At 41.9% G+C, this 24,189-nt stretch overlaps 1 protein-coding gene across 1 annotated transcript; it reads right to left on the bottom strand.

Annotated features, from left to right (window-relative positions):
- Positions 1-7,586: 7,586 nt before the first annotated feature.
- On the bottom strand, positions 7,587-20,235 carry VDAC2 (voltage dependent anion channel 2). The gene is made up of 9 exons (XM_071563109.1): positions 20,105-20,235; positions 16,355-16,426; positions 15,288-15,337; positions 12,949-13,101; positions 12,803-12,855; positions 12,127-12,354; positions 9,870-10,020; positions 8,947-9,004; positions 7,587-8,131 (listed from the first exon to the last, which is right to left on the bottom strand). Exons 2-9 carry the CDS (start codon positions 16,419-16,421, stop codon positions 8,040-8,042), a joined length of 852 nt encoding a protein of 283 aa, XP_071419210.1. The 5' UTR covers positions 16,422-16,426; positions 20,105-20,235; the 3' UTR covers positions 7,587-8,039.
- Positions 20,236-24,189: the final 3,954 nt, after the last annotated feature.

Here is a 24,189-nt window from a genome sequence, read left to right as displayed (position 1 = left end):
AAATTGGTCTCATGCATTTGCAGCTACTCATGGTTTCCAAGTCACCTGTTTTATAATAATTTTAAAAGCAATGTTTTGAAAAAGGAAATGAACAAACATAAAACCTGCAAAAGAGGGAAATTAATGTGGGATTTCAGACAAGTTATTTATCTTCCTTTTTGGCTCAGTGCAGTACTGTAGGGATAAGCACATAACTAGCTGCTTTAATATTTACTCCTATTATAAGAAAAGTAAACATTGCTGATAAGTCACTGCTTCCCAGGATTAGATTTCGTATTTTAGAGACTGCTTTAAATTAATGCAGATGAAAACATTATCTTTTCTTCTTATTCATATATTTCCCTAATGAGTTCCAAGCAAATTGTGCCTACTTATATTTTATGATTTTAAATAATTAAAACATTTTATGGAGGCAACTAAAATTCTCCCCAGAGTTAGCAGAAAGATTATTGATTGAACAGATCTCAGGCTACAAGGAAAAAATTATTATTTAGTTTAAAGGCTCATAATTTTATTCCTATTCACCTACTGAAAAACCAAGAGATAGTACATTTTTACAGCAATCTTTTGAGTTATGCTGTAGTAGGGACTTGGGTTATATTGGTGAGCTGAAAGTAGTAACTTTGTGACATCATGAAATGAGATTTCAGAAGATAGTTAATGAGAAAGTGTTATTGCAGCTGTCAAAAGTAAATGCAATGCCTAAGTACTGCAAACCCATACAACACCACAGCATTCATTACCAAAGATAAAGCCTAGCTCTACATTCACAACACTAAGAATTTTAATCAAATCCACAATTGTAAAACATCAACAAAAGAAATTCACTCTCAGAACTGGTCCACAGGATATCCAGGCTCTGTGTACCATGTCACATGGCATGGCCATATAAGTCCATAGGGTTGTGGCCTAGATGTTACTGGCCTGTAGCACAACCCTTGACAACAGAAAAGTGGGATTCTTCTGGCATGAGAAGAAAAACAACAAAAAAGAAGCAAACCCAAAAAAGACAGAGGCATATTAAAACAGGTGCAAAAAACCTGGTCCAAAGAGACCTTAACAAAGAAGGGAAAGGGATGCTTGCAAATTCAAATAGAAGTAACAGCTGGAGATAAAATTCAGGCTTATTTGTAAGGAACCTCATGCTTGTCCATGATGTCACCTTCTTTAATGTACATTTTTTAGGAAGCAAACATTAGGAGTTTACACTTAAAGGTAAGCAAAACACATAGCTCCTTGGACTAGCAAAATCCATAATGCTGACTTCTGAGTGTTATTTTTACCCTGCATGTCCTGCCTTTTTCCTTGTAACAGTGAAACTCACACCAGCTTGCAACTCAATGCTTACTTCATTTCTTTAAAATATTTTTGCATTTTTCTACTAGAAGTCAACAGTGATATCTGCTATTGGTCAAAACCTGGAAAGCAAGAGCAGGAACAGCTGCTCCAACCAGTAGAACTAGAAAGTTCTGTCAGATGGCAATGGACATATTTGAAAGCAAGCAGAGCTGGGAGGACTACATAGGGTCAGGGAAGGGAGGGAGTGGGCAGTGAGACCTCTGTGCTGCTCAGTGTGGAGGGACCCGCCTCTGCCTCCACCTCTGAGGAGGTTCTGTTCCACAGACAAAAGTGAGAAAAGGTTCCTCAGGTGCCTTCACTGCAGCTTCCACCCAGCTACCAGTGTCTCCTCAGCCTCCTGGGCACATCAGCAGGGTATTGGTGTGTCATTTCCAGGATCACCTTCAATATCCTCTAGCCATCTAAATGTCAGCTGTATAAAATGCTCTCTAAAGACACTAAATCCGTCTTTTCAATGTAATTAGTGGGGTCATTCCAAAGAAGAAAGCCACAGTTAACTGTGCAACTATATCAGAAAGAATACTACAACTTGAAAGAAATAGCAGAGCCCTCCTTGGTTTCCTTTGAGCAGCAGAGCCAGATTATATTCCAGTGAGCCTCAAAGGCATCCCGAGTGCAAAACAGCATTAATTCACTATTGAATGCAATTATAAAACAATATGCACTAGGTCAAACTCCTGGCAAAACTGCTCCTGTGCAAAAAGCTGCAGTTTCTCCACACTTAAGAGACTACAAAGATGTGTAGAGCCAGCTTCTATATTGCCTCTGGGTCTTCCACAGCAGTTGTGGATTTTAGGCATAGTCATTCCTGGAAGTTATTCCCACCAATAGAGCCAGTAAGGTGTCCTGTGGAGGGGCTGGGCTGCAGTATCAAAGCTGAGCTCCCTTGCCCCCTATCAAGGACTGCTGCATAGAATCAGACCTATCCTCACAGTCTGAGACTGATCCAGGGTATCACTGAAGACTAACTTGAAAGAGGCAAAAGCACAGATACATTTCATTAACACCCAGAGAGCTGGGGCCACAAAATTCCTTCTCATATTACAGATGTCACAGCTACTATGAAGCCTGTCTCACTCCCCTCACACAGCTTTGATGGGTGCTACCAAGTTTTCCTTTCTTCATTTTCAATACAATCACATACCATATATTAAGTGATACCCTTTCGCTCAAGCTTAACTTCAAGTGTGTATTTAAACTTCCAGAGAAGGACTGTGGTAAAGTCCTAATGAAAACAGTAGCAAAGGTCTGCCTGTTGACCTTGGGAAGCATTTATGGTCTCCTCCACAAACAGCACTAAAGGCACATGATTAAGGCTGCAAAGTTAAGCACTGACAATGCTGCAAGACATTAATTAAATTTGCACTAGCAATCTTAATTTTGATAACCCCTATTACACATAAGCGTAATAAGATTTTGATTTTATGATCAAGCATTTCTGCATTCAACCTTTTACGTGGTTCTTCCTGACCATATTAGGTCTCCTTTTATTTCTTTTGCCTTCAGGCTAATATACTGTGAACAGAAAAATAGCTGCTTTAGGCAGCCTGTGCTGGTGGAGGATTCGTAGGTCTCAGAAGGGCCAAGCCTCTGTGCTGTGGTCACAATGCTCTAGCAGAAGTAGACAAAATTAGGGAATCACCAGCAGAATTTATAACTGCCTTTTCTGTGTTCAATTATCTTTTCTTTCTGCTTTGGGTTTATCTTAGTTCATCTCCATAAAAGAAAATTGGACTGTAACAGCTACAGCAACACAAAGTCATTTCAGTTAATTCCCTGTACTTTTTCTCCAAGAGAAAGACTATCAAGGGAAGAAAAACAGGAGAAGTAAGGACAGGTTTGCCTATGCAACAGGAAAGTTACCCTGTAAAGGCAAGTATTAAGTTAAAGCCTTTTTTGAAAAGCTGCTCCCCGAGCCCACGGATCGCGGGGCTGGAGCACATCGACTGCCGCGTACGCGGGGGCGTTTCTCGTCTGATTCTGTTTCCTCAGCTCAGAATCAGGCTCAGGCTCGCTGCCTTTATTATTTCCTGCTGTCTCCCTCCCTCGGTGGGCTGAGGACGGTGCAGGAGGAGCTCTGACCGGACGCGGCTGCTCCGCAGGGCTCGGCGGCGGCGGCGGGAGGGGCAGCAGCGGCCACCAGGCGGCGCCCGCGGCCGGCTCCGGGGGCACTGCCGCCTTCCCGACCCCTTCCCGAACCCCGGCCGGCTCCGAGGGGGCACTGCCACCCCCTTACGTCACCGCCCCGCGGCACCGGGAAGGGCGACCTGCAGTCAAGCTGTCGCAGAAGCTGCAAGGAAAACATCCCGCACTGTGCGGGAGGAAATACCCGCACCCAGCCCGCTCCCCACACCGCAGCCAAGGCCTACACACAGCACAGCGAAACGTAGCATTTCTTAAACGAAGGAGCTGCATGTGCGTACCAGAGCGTCAGTTAAAGCGTATTTTTAATAATGCCACCCTAGACCAATAAAGTAAGCAAGAAAGCTCATGGGTTCTTTGCGAGCTCCTGCCACGCCCCTCTCAGGTGGAGCTCCGCTGGCTCTGACTCCAGCCACAGAATACACCGAGCGGGATCAGGGAGATTTCTGTAATAGCCATTTAGTGTATTAATGCCCATAGGAGCACAGCAAAGTAAACAGGAAAAAAGGTACCGACTACTAAGAATGACGAATCATTAAACAGTCATTGCTTCAGCATTAGGACCTTCTCCCACGGATCCAGGACAAAGAATATCCCATGAAAACACCCACAAACCCTGGAGATTTCTTATGTGTATGCTGCTGTTAACCAGCAGCAAGTGTACTGCAAGTATGGCTGTGGAGTTGGGCTCAGCAAATTCTCATTTTAAAAGACACTGTAGTAAAGGTGAGGTCTTTGGAGCAGAAACAATCCATGCTTGCCATCTTTGAAGTTGTATCAGCACTTTTCCTTACACCAATAAATGAGCAGACATAAATCAAATCCCAGCATGTAACATGCCCCCTTTTGTCTAAAAGCATTTCCCTAAGTTTTAATTGTACATTGTTTCTCAGAAAATACTGTGCAAAAAAAAATCCCCTTTTTATATGAGCATCTGTATCAAACTTGCAGCTCGGTAGAAGATGCTGTACATTATGCTTACAAAAATTCACTTACTGCTTTCCATTTGACCCAGCAGCACATAGAAAGATGGATACAATAGGCAACTAAAAAGCAAGTCCAGGAACAATGATGAAAAGGGAAGTATCACTAAAATACAATGAACGTACACTACACTAAATGATATAATCCATGGTTTTATTTCTATTCCAGATTGGGAACAGAAACACTCCACTGAAAAGGGACACTGACAAACACAATAAAACCACTTACACAACGTAGCCTTTTCATGCCACATTAACAAGCTCACCAGCTTTTATTTGTTTTCCTTTCTGCCATTAAGACAGTGCTGCTACAGGTATGACCCAGTTTTATCACTAGTGACTTGTCTTGCATAGAATTGCTTGTCTTTGGTCACCGGTATGGTAAGGAAATAAGGATATGTGAAGGGCCGACTCTTCCATTCGTGAGCTGTGTTCCATCTGCTCTGTTCTGCTTCCCCTAGGACTGCAGTCACCATGGATTTAAAGGTCTCTGCCCGGCCCGACGGACTGTTGCAGCAATAGGCCAAACACCCGAACAGGACATTAGAGGGCAGCAAGCACACTTACTGCTGCCTGGCTTTATCCAAAGCCAAGGGAAAAGTAAAAACACCTCTGTCACAACGCTTTGGGTCAAAAGGTTTCCATGCACATTCCAATATAGTTCCAAATTTCCTGGTTTTGAATGACTGCAGCTTGCAAGAGGCAGAACTAGGAATATCCCACGCCCAGCTGAACCATAATAGTGCAAGGTTAATTTAACCAACTTGGAGAACTGCTACAAAACAAGAACATAAATGTTTATGTCACTGACAGTAACTTGTGAAATCCAGGGCACCATAATCTCATGTGAAAGGATTTTTATTTATGAAAGCGTGATTAAGTCTCCTTGCAATATACACAGACAACCCCTACTCCAGCTGTACCAGCAATGCTACAGTTCACACAAACAAGATGCAGAATGATATTCTGGTCATTGGTTATCTCAAGTGGTTTTGCTTTTTTTTTATTCAGAATGACACCTGAGGAAAGGCTGTCTGGCACTGAAAGTTATCATTAAGGCTTTTCACATGTTTTAATAAAATGGAGCTATTGAAAGTACCGACATTGCTTACCACAAAACTCCAATTACACCACCAGCTTCTGTAACAAGTGAAAATAAAGCTTGAAGTCCATTTTTATAAGCCTTGAGAGATGTCAATAAACACTGAACTTCCTTTTCATGCTCAAAGTAGTGATTTATGACAGAATATATTAAGAAATCTCATATTTTCACAGTTCTCTTAACTGCTGCAGAGCCCTTTTATTTCTCCAGTTGGCTATCAGCATTGTAACAAATAACACTAGTTAAGGTTTAAAGGTTGAGGACTACTAAAGTCATGCACATAAAAAAGTAAAATGAGTAGGTTCAAGTTTTCCATTACTCGTTTTTAAGAGTTGCCATATGTGTCTTTATTTCACTTACCTATTTTGTGATCTCAGGAAAACAGCTAGAGGAGCAGGCAGGGAAGAAAAATGTTGAGTACTTGTTTCTTAAGAACAAAAAACAACCACAAAATACCACTATCAAGAAAAAAATAGTGTCAGACCACAACACTCCTATCAAAAGCTGTGAAACAGTGTTGCAGCCACACTGGTTTAGGGATGCAAAAAAGGCATCATTCATAAGCACAAGACACAGTCCATTATTTGCCTGGGTGCTGCAGCTGGACAATGCATACAGGCACACAAAGTTGGTTAGACTAAAAAGAGAACAGAGAGAACAGGTACTAAAATTAAATGTCTGGCTGCATGGTCTCCAGCTTTTTTGTGGTCAAGCACATAAAAACATCTCCAACTAAAAATACATATTATGGACCTTGACATGCAGTAAGAGCAACAAACTGCACCTACCTACATGCTTCTTCCACCAATAAGAGGTGGAACTGCTCCTCAGAAAAGGGCATTTAGTGATGACAGCAGTAAAGGTACATGATAAAGCATTTGTGCTTTGGAGTAAGAAAATCAGTCAAACATATTAGCAAGCCTGCTCAAACGCCTAAGCTGGAAGCTTAAGCTCTGCTCTGTCTTCTGCAAAGAAGGTGGCTCAGGTACTCCACAGCTAAAGCCTAAACACGGGCAGTTCACAACAGAGTACTTCACATGAGAATTTCAGTATGAGGGTGACAACGTGGGTCAGAACAAGGCCCCAGACAAGTCAATAAATCTAATCCAGTATCAAAACACAGAAAACTTTCTTTTCATAAGCTAGCACAGGCTCTATGAAGGAAGCTGCTGTGAACCACAGACTGCAAGACAAGACACTCTTCTCAGCTATGGGGGACTCTAGGAAGTAGGCTCCTGGCACTTCCCTGAACTCAATAAATTGCCATTTTTAAATGTAAGCAGTGCAACTAACATGCATTTAATAAATTCCACATTAAAAGCATTCACAGATAGTTGTGTTTGACCTTAGGGGCTGTTAGGTTCACAGACCAAATATCCCTCGCACTTCTATTCTCTCTCAACACTACCCTGGAAAACATGAGTTTTCTCATTATTCTGCATGTTTCTGGACTTAAAATGGGTATCTGCCAGGATTTATTTGTTAAAGGGAAAGCAATATCAGATGCATTTTCCTCCATCTCCATTTAAAATTGTCTTTATTTCAGTCATTTTAAGCAGAAACCTCTCACAGCAGTGGGGATAAGCAGGCTGTTAAACCATTACACTGTTACATTCCATTGCAGAGATACATCTCACTTCATACAAATATAAGCAAAAGGTGTGTTTGTGGTGAGGTTTTTCAAGGAGCAGTTCTAAAATGTCTCAGTGTACCAAGTACAATGATCTGCACACTTTGCATCAAGAGGTCAACTAGGGACACAGTACATCTCACCCGTGAAACACAGGGGAAATTAAACTATTGTGTCATGACAAACCTTACCTGACAGAAAAGCACATTCAATTTGCTTGAGGAATCCAACTGTCCACCTATATTCAGTATTGTCATGGGTGGGGGTCCTTAATTGCACAAAGGTACAGAGCACTACTTCTTGGATTACTTAAAACTTAACTGAGCACTACCCTCGTATTTTCACTCTTAAAATACCTGAGGCACAAGTATGTGTGTGTACTTGTTTTATTCATAATTTGTCTCGGGATACCAAATATACTTCTACTTCAGGTGATTAAACAAAATTGTTGACCTCATTTCAAAACATCCACTGATCCATTTTTCATTCAATGGCAATATCGAATGTTAAAAGGAACATAAAAAAAACATGCAGACAATTGTACAGTTTTCATAAACGTCTATTTCATTATTTGTGGGTAGCGCATTTAACAGTTAAATACATTTAAATAATGTTTAAGTGACTGCACTAATGCAGAATTTTAACTAGATGGGTAACCAATTTAACTAGAAACCAGCTAACAAGTAACTGTCTAAATACTTCAAATACAGCTGTTCTTCTAGGTCATCCTTCTTGGAAAAAAAAGCCTGCTGGTCACATTGGAAACACATTTTAAGGCCAAATTCTTCTGATATCCCTTCTCTGCAGCAGTTTCTTCACCTTTTTAAGCCTCCAATTCCAGGCCAAGACCAAGTTTATGGCCACCAGCATTGATGCTCTTTCCATCTATGAGGGCAGACAGGGTAAGCTTCACACCTGTAAGATTTTTAAGCCGCATGTTTACAACACACACAGTAGCTTTCATGCAACTCAGCCCCCATCACTACAAGTTCCAGTTGTAGCTCCTTTTCCATTTCACTACTTTTTTTACAGAACAACAGATTTACCCATGAAATACACTGAAAGTTAGTCATTGAACCAAGCTACATGATTTTTGTAAATCCTGTGTTATGAAATGGATACACAAAGTCTCTAATTGCTAAATACACAAGAGCTCTCCTGTCCTGCATTAAGGTGTGCAGAGGAGGTAAATTGTGCATGAGTAAGACACTTTCATCAACGAAATGCTGGAATGTAACTACAATTTTTACTGGTTCTGAAATACAAGACCAACCAATGGCAATGTAGCATTAGCAGGTGTTTTCATATTTTAGCAGAACAAGGTTAAGTCCTGGAGCGTGTTTTTACTAAATATTAAGAGCAGGAAACATGGTTTTTTGACAATTAATCAAAAGGATTCTTTCACAATCTATCATTCAACGTCATATGACTGGAGAAAGCAATACCAAAAACAAAGACCTTGCCTAGCCTAAAGCTAGGCTGTCAAACACAGTAGTCCATTCCTGTACAAATCAGTGAGGAATATAATGCATTAATACCATTAGATAAAATGGTTTTAGTCTTATTTAGATAAAGGTTTGATATGCAACTACTGAAAAACATCTACTTTGCCTTCAAGATAAAATTCTGAAGAAGGAAAATAGTTGCATATAAATGCACAGATCTTAAGTATTATTCTTTGTCATGCATGAAAGATGTGTATGTGACATAATTCATGTTGTAACTCTTACCTGGCCTCAGCGTCTGGGTGTAACCCACTCCAACTAGACTAGAATTGTTCACTTTTGCCTATTAAAAAAACAAGACAAAAGCAATTGAAATGTAACTAATTGATTCTTAGTTATCATTCAGAAAATAGAATAACCATGGCAACACTGCTGTTACCAGTTTAACCAAATTTTACCTGTTCTTTCAATATCTCTGAGATTCCTGAACTCTCCGGCTGAAGTAGTAACATATTTAAGGGCAGGGAGAACTGTTACTCAAACATGGGTTTGCAGGTGAACTTTCCCACTTCCCCCTTTTCAGAAGGCCACAGCCCTTACCACCTCAGTCTCCCAAAACACACCACTTTGGAAGAATCCTCCATGTTTGTATTATTACAGAAGAATTAGCATTACAAGTCCAATCAGCAAACCAGCAAACATTTCCTAGTATCATCATAAAACACTATGTGCAAAATTATTCATCTCACTTTGCACCACTTCCTCAAGAACATGATTCCAATGATCCAGGTTCAATCCTAACTTTTTAACATACAGAAAACTTTTGCGCTTATCACCTTTTTCATCAGTTTTGCAGGAGTTCTTACCATAAGACTGTACCAGAGCTCTGTAAAAACTGGTTTTAAAAAAATTCTGTAAACTTAAAGAGAACTAGACATGAAGGGTTTTGGGTTTTTTTTTTCAATTGTGTTTTTCTTTTAATAAACAGTAAGCTTCCTAGAGTAGGCCAGACATTTGACAGTCAGGTTCTAAGAGAGGCTCTGCAGACATTACAGAATTTAAACACTGCTGGTTTAATTATAACTGCCTGGATTGTAAGACTAATTTCTACAAGTCTTACAGACCTTTTATCTTCTTTTGTACTAGTAACACAGAGATTTGCAGAAACTGAAAATGCACTGTACCCTTCAGATTACAGCCATACTTACAGAGATAGCAGCAGTGGAATCCAACTTGTATTTAGCTGCAATACCAAAGCGAGTGCTGTTGCTACCCGCTGTCCAGGCCAGGTTTACAGCAGTTTCAAGACGGTCACTCACTTTTTGGTAAATTGACCCACCAAATTCAGAACCATCATTGCTGCACAAATTAAGGAAAAAAAGTTAGTTTCCTATATTTACATAATACCCACCTTTCTTACTTCAAACTTTTTTTAAAAGGAGAATTTCAAAAGTTTGAGTTGTTTCACAATTTTTTATGAGAGAAGGGGAGATTAACAAAGGCTTCAGCGCAAAATTAAACTGAAATAATTCATGGAAATAAAGAGGTGTTTCAGAGCGCTACTTTGAATTACTTGTAATTCTCACAGTAATGCTGAACACAGTCCTTGAAATTCCAGATCATATCCTTATAGAGCTGAATTACATGACTATTGAATACATATGAAAATCCTAAAGAATTAGATGACTTTTTTAAAAATCTGTCACAATATTTTTCATTATTAAATTGAAATGGAATTCTTACAGTCTAGACTATAAAGTATGTTGCAGCTTTCCCCTATACTCCTCAATGTCCATGACTTTGGGCAGATACAGTCATCATCCTTCCCCTCCAAAAGCACAAACTTCTACCTAACTAAATGCACTAGAATAGAACTCCACCAATTTTTTATTTGTTTGTGGCTTGGCTTCATGAACAAAGATTGGGGAAGGGCTCTCCCCACATGGGTGCGCCCTTTGAGCCTGCCCAGTGGATTTTTCAGGTCAGGCACAGCGTGCGCAGATCTGGCCCCACCCTTTAACTCCTGGGGTTCATCTGCCACAGCCGAGCGAGCTTGGACACTGACAGTGAAGTCCTCAGGACTAGAACCTACAGCCCCCAGTATTCCCAGGAAGTCTCCCATCCAAGTACTAACTGGGCCCGACTCTGCTGAGCTGCCAAGATCAGATGAGATCAGTTATCAGGGTGGCATGGCCATAGTACCAATTTTTATTAACCTAGATTGAAAACACCACGTTTTTCAGCAGGTTTTTTCCCAGCTTGCTCTGAAGCACCTAAGATCTGAAGGCAGGAAGTCTGAAGAAAGTTCATAAACAAAATGTCTTACACTTGTGTAGTTACACTGCGTCATGAACTCTTCCCCCTTGACAGTCAAGAAGGTGAACCTACTCAAAATGTCCAAAAGGAAAGCCCTAGTGTCCTAGTTCAGCAGGAGGGACCAGCTAACCCTGTGTGGGGGTGATCAAAGCTGTGTATTCTACCCCCTCTATTCATTCCCCAAGGACAATGGGCCATTAGCAGCAGCTGCCCAGGGAGCCATTATCACCTTCACACCCAGCCTGAGGGGGGTGGAGCTGCTAATGGGCCATCAACAGCTCAACACCCCCTGGCTCCCAGAGTCAATCACCCATTGTGTGAGTCCCCGCCCAGGGGGAGGGACTGAGTGCTCCCTGAGGGTACATAAGTGGTGAGTAAGAAGACCTCGGGGACTTCTCGTCGGATCCAGAGCAGCAGCAGGACCTCGACAGCAGGAGATCACCGCTCTCGCCCAGACCACAGCCCTCGCCTGCACCAACAGGTTTTTCTTTTCCTTTTGCTCTGGACTTGGGGGAGCCACAGGGGTCTCAGCACAAGGGCAAACAAACCCCCTTGGGTTTGTGCCCCAGGACACTGGGTTATACTGCTGGGGTATTGTGAGTTGAAAGCAATTTCCCTTGTGTGTCAGTGTTGTTATAATAATATTATTATTAAATTTTAGCTCTGACTTATAATCTCTCTCGTGGTGAGTTCATTTTCCCTCGCTGGTTCACCTTCAAACCAGCACACCTAGTCTTGCCCCAGAAGCTACTACTGGCCTACTTAAAACAGTGCAACACTAATTACTACCCCTAACAAATCTACTGCCCTTAAATTGTAGTCTGATACAATTAATTCAATGTAATGGGAGAGCTGGAAAAAGCATTATGACAAGTTCTGGATAACTGAACTACTGCACTTCCAATTTCCATGTACTTCAGTATTTAGCAAACTGCATCATGCTGCAAGTGCTAACAAGGCACAGGTGTTTACTGTTTTAAAAAAGAGAAATACAAAGTATCCTTTATATATGTTTAGAGCTTCCCATTAAAAAATACATTCCATTTAATGGCCTTGTAAGTACTTCTTAATATTACAAGCATTTGTATTTTGACTAGAAGGTAGAGAAAGCCTACTTTTGTAAAGCTAGACAAAATTTTCGGTACTTACACATTAGTGTGCAGTTGGAAGTCCGCAGTCTTGTAACCCACAGAGAAATTATTTCTTGTCAATTTTGATTTGGCACTATCAAAAGTCATCTGATAACCAGCAAGCCAGCCTTCATAACCAAGGACAGCTGAACCATGGATTGCAGGTCCAGCAAAATCAAAGTCAACATCACAACCTAGGTTTAGGTAGTCACGTTTATAAGCTGACTTGATTTTACCACTTTTCTTTCTGAAACAGAGAAACAGTTAAGATAAGGCATGCATGATCTTCCTTAATGAGCTGCCAAAGTCAGGCCACATGACTAATAACATATCTAAATGCCGTGCACCTGCATCCAGGCAAAGTAGAGGCAACGCCCCCAGAGCACAGGGGGCTACAACAAACAGGCTCGTTCTGATCCAGTAGAAGCATTTCCACACCTCCTGCAACCTTCAAAAAATTTCTATCCCAGAAAATAAGCAAAGTGGGCCGTTGTGAAATGTGCAATACTAACCCCTTAGTGATGTGATGAGAGCAGAATAAATAAAATAAATAGTAGAAACCTTTAACATTGGGATTTGCTAATTTGGGTCCATAGCAAAACATACAAACAGCTCTGTCAATATCACAGACCAGATGAATGGAGCATGGATGTTGTTATTGCCCTAAGTAAGGTAAAAAGGTTAAGAATTCTTACCCTGTATTTGGTGAGAAAGTTGTATCAAATGTCAACTTCAAACCTTTGGCAAGCTAATTGAAGGGGGAGAACAAAAGAGAAGATAAAGCTATAAATTCTGTTTTGTTAGATAAAGAAAACTAATAAACACTCTCGTAATCTATTACCTGATCTTCAATTGCAATTTCTGTTCCCAGAGTGTTATCTGTGTTCCATTTTTCTGTGAAAGTCAGCCCATACTCAGCCCACTTGTATTTGGTCTCCAAGCTCCCATTCACTTTTCCAGTGTCTGTGTTTGATGAACCAGATGTTGTGAATTCCTAAGAAGGACAGAAAACACATGTAATCCTGAAAGCACTATACAGTATTTCTTCAGCAAACACTAAGATTTTGTTATTCTATACAACAAGTTTAAAATCAATAGACAACTTGCAGGGAGAGAAGGGAGAACAGCACGGCCAAGAACTATATGATTGATGCCTCCATGGAGACATCCTTCAGTCCCTACCTCAACTGCAATGTTCCTGCCACTACTACAAACTGTACAGGCTTGCAGCCTAACTCCAAAGCAAGGCAGAAGTCACCAGAGGTATTCTCCTTAAAAGCAGAAACAAGTTCTTTAAGTGTAAGGCTAAGTTTGATACTCCCAAAGAGCAACTTAAAAATCAAACCAAGTGCCAAGAACACTGTAAGGCACATCATGCGACTCCAGTAAAATTGTTTAAGGATCACATATGCATTTTCATTATTCTTGTCAACCATCCCCCAAAGATAAATTATGTACAACTGTAAAATGTCATAGAATGGCATCATTTTTCAAACTGGGGTAGGTGATTTGGCTTTTTGGTTGGATTTTTGACTGTTTTTTAAAGATAGTTATTAGTGTAACCAATGCAGCAGCCTTTCACACTAGCCATAGGCACACGGTTTTACCAACATCTGTAAAAGTCCTATTCCCTGGCACTTTGGTTTAATGACACACAGGGGTAACATTCACGTTTGAATTGTGAGCTCAGGGAACAGTCTGGTTTTACAGCAGGGTATGGTCTTACCTGGAACGCTTGAAAGTACTTAGAAGTTACCAATATCACTCATATCTCTTTATTAAAGGACAGAGCCACTCATGTTTCTCACTATTTGGATTCTCACAAAGAACAAAATTAATAGTTTCTATATACCACTATTCAGAAAGGCAATACAAGGTAGAAGTGGAAGCCAGGTTTAACCATACATTAAAGGGTTCTTTCCACTGAAATATTACTGCCCTCATGATTTAAAAAGTTTATTATTTCAACTTTATAAAATAAATATTTTGATCTGTCTTCCTCCATGCACAGGATTATTTACAAATAGATATGTCACGTTCACATCCCTCAGAAGGCAACACGAATTTGAAATTACAAGCCCTCAGGCACTCTGGCAGCCCAAGCCCAGAGCACAGACCAAACACGCCTGAGACGGTTCCATAATGGTGCTGATCAGATTTAACCATGTCCAAGACATTAACTTGTATTCCTTAGTGAAACACTAACTCATCCATACAGTTGCATAATTCCAGTAAGGTCTGTTTCTTGGCAAGGGGCAGGGACTACACAAATACCTTCAGCTTTAACTTCTTGCTTTGTGCTTCTCCTACTGTGTCACAGACACTACTGTGGCAATACCTTCAGGAGCAGCAAATTATTACACTACCTCTTATCTCTGCTTTAAAATATCTGCAGTACATTCATGCCAGCAGTTTCTCCTCCTGGGAAGGATGGCTTACAACTGATACAGGACACATATTAAGGCTTAGATTTCTCAGAGAGTTTTACCAGCATAACCTGGTATTCTCAAAAAGCACAAGCTAAAATAACAACACCTGCATCTATAATGGGGCTCTTGCCAACTGTGCTTCAGCCAGGATACAGCCCTCTGAAAAAAAAAAGAGCATATAACCCACAAACCTTGTTTCTAACAGCAAGCTACACTGCTAAAGCTCCAGTTATGGGGGAAAATAAAAGAAACTACCTTCCTTTATATCTTGCAAAGTCTGCTCTAGAAATAGAGAAAGTTACACGGGGCACTGCTTGCATGACCAAGATATGTTGCACAGAACACTATCACAACGCTTTAATACCTGGAGGAACCAAATACTCAATATACTAATTCAATGTCAACTACTTCATACAAGTGTTAAGATGGCAGAAATTTCCATTACATACAAACAATATCATAAGATACTTCAGAAATAAATTCTATTATATGCATTATATTAAAATATGGTAAAAATGTGTCAGCTGTTTGTTCACCTTCAGACATAAGACCAGCAACAATCAGTAAACACTTTTATTTTACAAAGATTACGTTCAGATCTTCAGGGGCTTCTGAAATTATTTTACACCAAAATTCTATCATTCATATAACCTATAAAGCACTTAACAGCATCTGCAAAGCATCACTTCTAATTAAACATCAGAATATATCCAGAAAGAAAACATAATGAATAAAAGTTATTTAAACTCACCACTCCGCTTGCAGATTTTGTTTTCACATCCAGTTTCACCAGCCCAAAACCTTAACAAACAGAAGTCAAAGTTACAGGATTAGGCCTTAACTAAGGCCCTGCACATTTTGAAACAAGCTGCTCTTCTGAGCAGTCTCAACAGTGCATCCCATATATACAAACAACAACAGACTGACTTCAGCAACACTTAAATTCTGATGCTGTGGCAGGTAAAGGAGGCCACTCCAAAACACGCCAGGGCTTCTGTTCGGTCATGACCACACAGCGAGTGGGAAGGAGCCTCTCCGTTGGACACTGTGCCCTTAACCACCAAATGATCCTTCCAAGAGTAAACTTAGTGACAGAGGAAATACATTATTTTCTGTTCCTGTAATGGAATTGCTTTCATAGTCAAAGAACTATCCCAATGCATAAATTTCCTCTCAACACCAAGACAAAGTATCTCAAAATAAAAACTGTAAAAGTGAAGTCAGTGGGAAATAGACAACCATTGGAACTGTAATAAAAGTGGGTTTTATGGGAGTGCCAACTCACATTGTTACCCCTATAGCTCAGCAATAGTCTTGGTGGAAAAGCCCCTACACGTATTCCCAAAGACCAGAAAGAAACAGCACTGTAACAAATAATTTAACTATGAAACTGTTTGGTATTAAAGCATTTTAAAATGTGGAAGGATTCTTTATCCCAACAGCCGTTCCTCTTTCTAGTCCAAAAAAGGCTGTAGCATTACGTTAGTATATAACCCTTTCTATATCAACAAATGCTGTGGCACAGACTGGTAAACAAAGAGTACTCCCAAGTTAAACTACACTTGCTGCTTACATTCTTGCATACCTGCACACCTCTGACATTTATTTGGCTAAAGCAGTAAGAGTTAACAGACTTTACATCAAAACAGCCCACAAAACCCTCCAATGATGTTAACTGATGGCAATGACATAAGAACAGCAAACCTTCTCCCTTCCCAAAATACAGGTATTGAAGCATGCAACTTTACATACAGTTTTAAAAAGGCAATTCATTGTTGCACTTCAAACACCATATTTTATAAAAGGTACTATTCTTACCATATCCTTTATTGAAGATGTCTCTGGCAGCTTTGCCAAGGTCTACATATGATGGAGGAACCGCCATTGGAGCTGAAAGATAAAGGGCTAATTAATAGTGAACCTTTTACCACTGCACACATAACAAAGTGCTACCACAACTCTTTCAAGATACTCTTTAAGGCAGATTCATCTACATGAAGGCAGTTAATAGACATAATGGCTCAGCCAATTACAGTTCAGTGAAACATCTACAGATTTTCAGTGAAGGTCACTGTGAAAATCAGATGTCTTGGCTTAGATGGAGAAGAGGCATTACAAGACCAACCAGTTGTTAATTTTTCACGTCTGCTTCTCCATGCACCTTTAATTACCAGAAATTTACTTAAAAATTACAATGCAGACAGTTATTCCCTGAAGTTCTACAAAGTCAAATTTGACACACACCCATGAAAGCTACCTGAAAGTCCTACAAGTTGTATATTCAAAACTGTAAAAAGACATATCTCTTCTGCAAAATCATTTCTGCCCCGTATTTTATATGGTAGACACGCCACTATTATTTTTATTTAATATACATACATATTTTATATAGAGAGAAAAATACTTAAATTAAAAAGGAAGTCTAATGCCATTAACTAGGAATCAATCTGATTAAGTTTTTCCTCCCTGCAGCGTACAGGAGTTTAAGCACGGGAGGAAAAGCTCTCCTTACTCCGAGTCCCTCTCTCCCAGTCGCCTCCTCCCGAGGGAGCCTCTGGCAATGCGGCTGCCCAAGAGCCTGACACGCAGGGCGAGCTCTGTCTGCCCCGGCCTCCCAGCCCGATGGGACACCCCGGGCTAAGGTCTCACCCCGCCTGTCTCGCTGTTCTGTCCTCCCCACGATACGCTCTATCTGCACCTTTCTTAGGGACTGTGCTCTCATGATTTCGGTATCAAAGGGCCAGTCACAGAGGCCCCGTATTTTAAAGCTGTGAAATACAGAAAGCTGTGAAAGGGGAGAGAAGGGGCGTGGCGGGGCAGGGAGAAACAATGACGTGAACTAGAAAAGGCCATGAAAAGGCAAAACATAAGGAAACAAAAATCCTATCTTCTCAAACTGGTCACATTTGTTTAGCTGAGAAAGTCAAATTAACATGATTGTCTATCTTGCTCTCCTGTGGTGGGGGTTTGGGGAGATATTTCTTTGGGGTTTTTTGTTTAGGTAAATGAAAATGTATCCTCAGAACCTGAACAATAACCAAGGCAGTATCTCACAGGTTTTGCAACTGAAAGCAAACGTGATTACTTCACTTTCATATAGTACTTTTAACCAACACTTAAATTTCCATCATCTGGCTATAGAATTGCTTATTTTCTGCAGATCTCCACAAGGTCCTACCTGTACTCAATAATCAAGGAAAGCCTTTTTTTTTCCTTCTCAAAAATGTTTCTTCCCATCTTTACACAGCCATATTTGTGTAAGGGAAACCTTTCCTAGAACACCCAATTTAGAAAACATTTCCTTCAGAGCACCATATCACTAAGCAGGCTGCTGTTTCAGAACAGCATCGCCATGAAATAAAACCAAACCCAAACCTAATTACACCTGCCATGCACAACCTAATTGTATGAACTGCTACTATTAAAAAAAACACCAACCAAACAAAAAACACCACTATTTCAGCAATCAATGGAAAGGCCTAAGACTGTTCCTTATCTTACTACAATTCATAATGCTGTTTTCCAGAGTACCTCACTCCACCTGCCTATGGGCATAAGAGGCTTCAGCCTCCTCTGAGCCAACAACATCCACACTCAGTTTCACACACACACAAAAAAACCCCAAAAACAAAAACCACAAAAAACCTACTTTAGCAGAGACATCTAAACTCTATCACCAGGTCACTACAGTAAGACATTTATCACTTCCTCAAGAACTTGTGTGTTTTTCCAGGGAGTTAAATTAAATGTTAAATTTTAAAAAGAACAAAAATTACTTAGAGCATGTTAAGTTTAAAAACGTTTAACCCAAGTTCAAGTTTATAGAATAACAAATCCTAATCTCAGTGACAAGCCACTAAATCATTATTATTTATTCAATAAAAAAGATGCAAATGATAGACCCAGTTATAAGGCACTGTGGGGACGCTGCTCTTTCCCCTGTGAATTTTTGCTGCATAGTAACTGCACAATTCTTTAGCTGCTTAAAATATTTTAGAGAAGGTCTGGTTATATTTGTTCCCTCTAATGAACAGAGCTCACTTCTAACTACCATCTTCAGAAGAATAATTATTTCCAGCTTTACAACTGTCTATCAGCCTTCAGCACAGACACGATTTTACCGTGCAAATAAATGACCTTTTCCCTTTCAGTGTTTCCAATCTGACTAAACAACCATTCCAGAAGAGATTTATGCTAAGCAGGAACACCCTGAGAAGTCGACAAACTTCTATCTGTGCCAAAATTCAGAGGATTACTGCAGTAAAAAGGATGTTGCCGTTTTCTCTGGCCTACTTAAGTATTCTTCCCACTTCCAGGAAACCAGCGAGTATTTGTCAGACATTCCAGCCTACACATGCAAGTTTTGTAATAAAAAGTTAAAACAGAGTACAACTGTCACATTGCTGTTCTAATTCTATACTAACAGGGGCAGACAAGGACAAAAGAGGAATCGAAGAGTTCATTGTGGATGCACTAAATACCTGATAAGTCAGTGTATTCTCATCATCAGAAAACTCATTAAATGAAAACAGGGCCTTAAAAAAAATCAATCCTGTGTCCTCCAATGTTGGCTTGGTTTGCAAATTCTTATAATCAGAAATAATCTTTAATCCCTCTTTGAAGTGTCTTTCACTTAAAAACTACTTAGAAGTGACTAAAATATAAATACCATTTAGCAACTGGAGGTTTGTTCTAAAAACAACTGTAAAACGATCTACTTGAATTACAGAATACACTTGAAGCAAGTACGAGCTCCACCCTCATCTTTGCTTCATGCCACAGGAAGGAAAAAAAAAGTTTAATTAATCTGTTACTCAACAATCATATTTTTTCCATAAAAAGAAAAAATAGTCACATCACCCCAAGAACAGAAAAAATGTATTAACATTATCGGAAATGTTACATCATAGCTTTCCTTCCAGGTACTATTTCAAAACCCTCACACCCTACAATTAAGGAATGCCACACACATCTATTAAGATTTCTAGCAATTTTAAGATCTCAGGATACTGAAATCAGGCTAGAAATCAGATTAAAACTTCTTTTTAAAGTACTCATGCTATTTAAAAGAGCAGCAATAACTACCCCAAAATATCCCACTATCCCAATACAATAGCAACAGAAGAAATGGTATTATTTAAAATATAGTTTGTTAAAATACATCAGACACACACTGCTCTTCTGGATTACGCTGATGCTACACACGGCTCAAAACAGCGAAAATCCACCCCGCTACCCTCGCATTAGCTCTCCCTGTCCCGGCTCGGGGCAGGACACGCGAGCCCAGCCCCGGCCGGGCCAAGGCAGAGCCTGCAGGGAGCGCGCCAGGGAATGACTCGGCGCCCAGACCCAAAGCGGGGGCAGCAAAGCGGCGGCTCCGGCGGGGAAGGCGCAGGGGGAGCGCGGCAGGCCCGGCCCGGCCCGCCGCAAGGTGAACCCGCTCGGCGCGGCCATCTTGGGCCCCCGCCCGGGCCCGCCGCCCGCCCCGCCCGGCCCGGGGCAGCGAGCGCCGCGACCCTCACCCGCCCCTCCCTGCCCCGCGGGGCCGGTGGCGGCCCGGGCCGGCACCTGGGTGTGTCGGGCTGGCGGCGGAGCGGGGCCGGGCCGGGCCGGTGCGGGTCGGGCGGTGCGGAGGCGGCGCTGCTGCAGCCGCGGGCACTGGAGGGCGAAGTGAAGGAGACACCGATCCGCCCGCCCGCGCGCCGCCCGCAGGACCCCGGCGCGCCGGGGCCGCCCCGCGCGCCGCCCGCCCCGCCCGCCGCGCCCTGCGCCGCCCGCCTCGCGGGAGCGGCCCGTGCCCGGTGCGCGCGAGCGAGCGGGACCGGCGGGGCCGCGGCACCGGGACAGCGGCGGGGCCGGCACGGCGCGGGCCCGCAGGCACCCGGCGGGGCAGCCCCGGCGGCGCAGGGGGCCTGCGAGGGGCGGGGCGGGGAGGGCGGGGCCAGCGGCGGGGCCGCCCCCGGGCCCCGCTGCGGCCGCACCCAGAGCCTGCCCATTGGGGAGCCGGGGGGAGCGGCTGGGGCTGTTCGTACAGGAGGGGCCGCGCCCAGCGCCGCTTCCCTTCTGCCCTTCCCCAGACAATCCCAGTCACGCCGGTCGGGGGGGCCCTTCACACCGCTGCGCAGCCCGGGGTGTGTGTGCGAGAGGCGCTGTTGGGCGGGGCCCTCGGTCCCCGCAGCTCCCGCAGCTCTTCCCCGAGGCCCTTTCCCCAGCTCCGCACGGGCCCGCGGTGCCGGGCATCGCTCCGCAGGGGTGCTCTCCCCGGTGCTCCCTCTGAAACCACATCTGAACACGTTTGGACCACCGTGCTCGGCTTTTGCTGCCGAAAACCCGCAACCCCCGTGCCTGCCGGCAGGACGAGTGTCCCGCCGCTGCGCTGGCAGCTGAGCTCCGCCTAACCAGGCTTGCTGCCCCTTGCAGACAAGTTACCACAGACTTCCAGCTGCCTGAACTCCATTTTTGCCTTCCGGTCACCCTCCACCAGGAGATGCCCACGCAGCCCACAACAGAAGGCGGTGTATCTCGGGCCAAGAGTAGCAATAACCCTTAGAAAGCATTCCTAGATAGTGCCGTCTGACCATAAGTCAGAGCTGCTGGAGAAAACAGTCCCACGATTGTTGTGCAGCAGTCCCTGCGCAGCTCTGCAGCAGGAACCACTGAGTCACCAGTGCAGACCATTGCGAGGCCGAGGAACTGCACGATAGGCATTGCTGCAATTCATAGCTCTCCCCTCTTTGCATGGATTGTGACGTGATCAAAATTCCTCAAGAAAGTAAAAATCATTTACGAATACAAATTGTATTTTCATAATATGAAAAATACATATTAACATCTGACACAATTAATTTTCCAGACCATATGGTACAACAGGAATTTTTCAAGTTATTAAGAAAAGAGCAGATTAGCAGCAATGCCCAACATAATGCCAGGCAGTGCCTACTAGTTATATCAAAAGGTAAACTATATTTTTTTTCCCCTTGTGCAAGTCAAATACTTTCACATCAGAAGACTCAACAGGTTAGCATGTTTCATTTCGATATTTTTAAATTAGGGCAGCTTGGCATTCCACATAGGCATATGTAGTGATGAATCAAGAAAGAAAGCCACATGCTGATAAAATAAATAGCAGTAGGAAAAGAAAACTAGAGTATCTTATTGTTCAGGGAAACATACATTAGGACTACATAGAGATTGGATTAAGTAAAAATAGATTGTGGCATAGGATGTTCATTATTTGAAGACAAGCATTTATTATTCATACTAATAGTACAAACCCAGTCTGAATAAAGGTTTGGCTACTTGCAGGAGATATCAGCTTTCTGCCTTTTTCTTTCCTTTAAAGATTAATATTTTAGTCATGGCTTGGCTTTATTTTTAGCTATCCAGGGAAGCAACTACTGCTCCACCCTGAGTGAAAACAAAAAACCAAAACAATGAATCACTTGTTTGATGAGACAACGCAGAGACATAATCTGTGAAAAACAACAGCACACAAACCCCTCAGCATTCCTGTTCCAGGCTTCCGTAGCAACAGCCTCTGCCTGACGGTTTTTCACTCTTACACAGCCATGCCTTGTTCCTCTCAGCATTTCTGCTAAAGCTCAGAGCACCAAAAAGACACATCTTCGGGCTGCAATAGCAAGTTATCTTAACTACTCTGGACCTTTCCTCTAAGAGCTCTCCTCATGGCATTCAATGCACACACCTCCTGTGCAGGTGCACTCTAAATGGACTGGTATTCCATTGGAACTAAGCACTCTCGATTTTTGTGCCAATTGCAGCTGAACTGTTACCACTTCATATGAATAGGGCTGTGTGTGTGCACAACTGACAGCAGTCACCTGTTCTACTGGTGCCACTTGGAAAAAAAACAACTCACAGATCACTATGAAACTTTACTGCCATTTGAACACAAACTCTGCTTTTCTCTCCACCAATGATAATTACTGGAGTAATGTATGTGAGCAACAAAAGGAGAGCAGATGGCTACAGTACATACCAGTGTCTCTCAAACAGTTTAAAGTTACCTTCACTTCTAACATAAGCCTGAAGTCATTGTCTGCTCACCCCTCCTGATGCAGACCTTGATGTTGAAGATTCAGTGGAGAAAAAAACCTTACAAAACATCTAGAAATTAATGACTAAGTAAATTAGGACTCCTCACTCTGAGACAAGTTGACTTAAGGGATATAGCAAAGATTATGAAAGTGTAACCCAGCAGGGAAAGGGTGGAAAATAGTTGAAGCTAGCAGGAAAGAACTTTAGAACAAGCAAAGCAAAGGGTTTTTTTCCACTAAGGGAATGCCATCCAGTGCAATTACCTGGCACAAGAGTCTAAATGTTTATATGGGCACCCAGAGAAACTAGACAGGTTTATGGAAGAGAAATCCAGGAAGGATTGCTAGTTACTAATGCATTCAACCATTACCTATGGCTCTGTAGCCTTTTTGGAGTCAGAAAATCCCTGAGCTGCAAATGGAGGTATCATTTAAGTTTATCCTGGTCTTACACCCTTTCTTTAGGCATGCGTTGCCTAAATTATTTATTAATTCATTATCTCAGAGGCAGAAATATTAGAATACCTACAGCTTTTGTTTCATACTTTATAACTAACTGCCCATTTGCAAACCAGGCATCTGGAAAGGCCCAAGAGGACAACCAGAAGAGGCCCATACTGCCAGGATCCTTTAGATTGACAGACTTAATGCCTTTCATTTTTTTCCCAAGGAGTTTTAGGTAGCCTTCATTCCATTTATCTTGAACTATTAGGAGGACATTTAACTTAAACCAGATTCTAAGATACACTTAAAACAGGTCCACACAGAAGGTAACAAATTTAAATAATCTGATAGAGATGATAGCTGAGAGAAACACCAACTAATATTAACCTGTGATTTTAGAGCTGAGAAGGCAAACAGCAAATTTGAGAAAGTCAACAAGGGAACCAACATGTTTGCCATCCCTACTAAGGCTGATGCAGCCACAGAGAACCTTACAACTACCTAGCTAATGAAAGCTGATTTCCCATAGCTTTACAGACGAAGCAAACTGAAAATCCAGTGATTCTTGTTTTGGCCTGTGGAGATACTGCACACTCCTCTAGTACATGTTCAGTGCTAAAGCACCCCATTCCCAAATAAATAATAAGAGGGATGTGGAAAATGTTCTGTTAAAAGAGCAAGGAGAAACTGAAACAAACCCCATGCAGAAAGGCTTGTCCTTATTTACTCTTTTGGATTTTTCTTTGGTTGATAACAATCTTTTTCCTCCGTTTTTGTTGCAGTTTTCATTGCCTTAGGATGTTTTTTTGTTTGGTTGATTGTGGGGTTATTTATCTTCAAAGATTAAGAAACGATTTAGCAAATCTACCTGATAGATACCATAAGGTATCCTGATACCCTGAAATAAGTTAATTAATAGGCTTAGTTCCTTGCAGGAAATAAGTCCTAGAAAGGGAGGGGCAATCATGCAACCAAATGCTGACCCGTAAGCAAAACAATTAATGCAAAACTCACTGAGAAACTCAGAGATACACCCAGTGTTCCAAATCACTTACATGGAACAATAGGTTTGAGTGATGGGTGCAACAATTCTCACCTAAAATAATATGAGAACAACTACTCGTTTCTGCTGTATTGTTGACATTTCTGCTC

This window comes from Pithys albifrons, chromosome 9, assembly GCF_047495875.1.
Source record: "Pithys albifrons albifrons isolate INPA30051 chromosome 9, PitAlb_v1, whole genome shotgun sequence".
Taxonomy (NCBI): Eukaryota; Metazoa; Chordata; class Aves; order Passeriformes; family Thamnophilidae; genus Pithys; species Pithys albifrons.
Note: the sequence above shows the minus strand (reverse complement) of the source record. Positions and strands in the feature narration are given on the sequence as shown.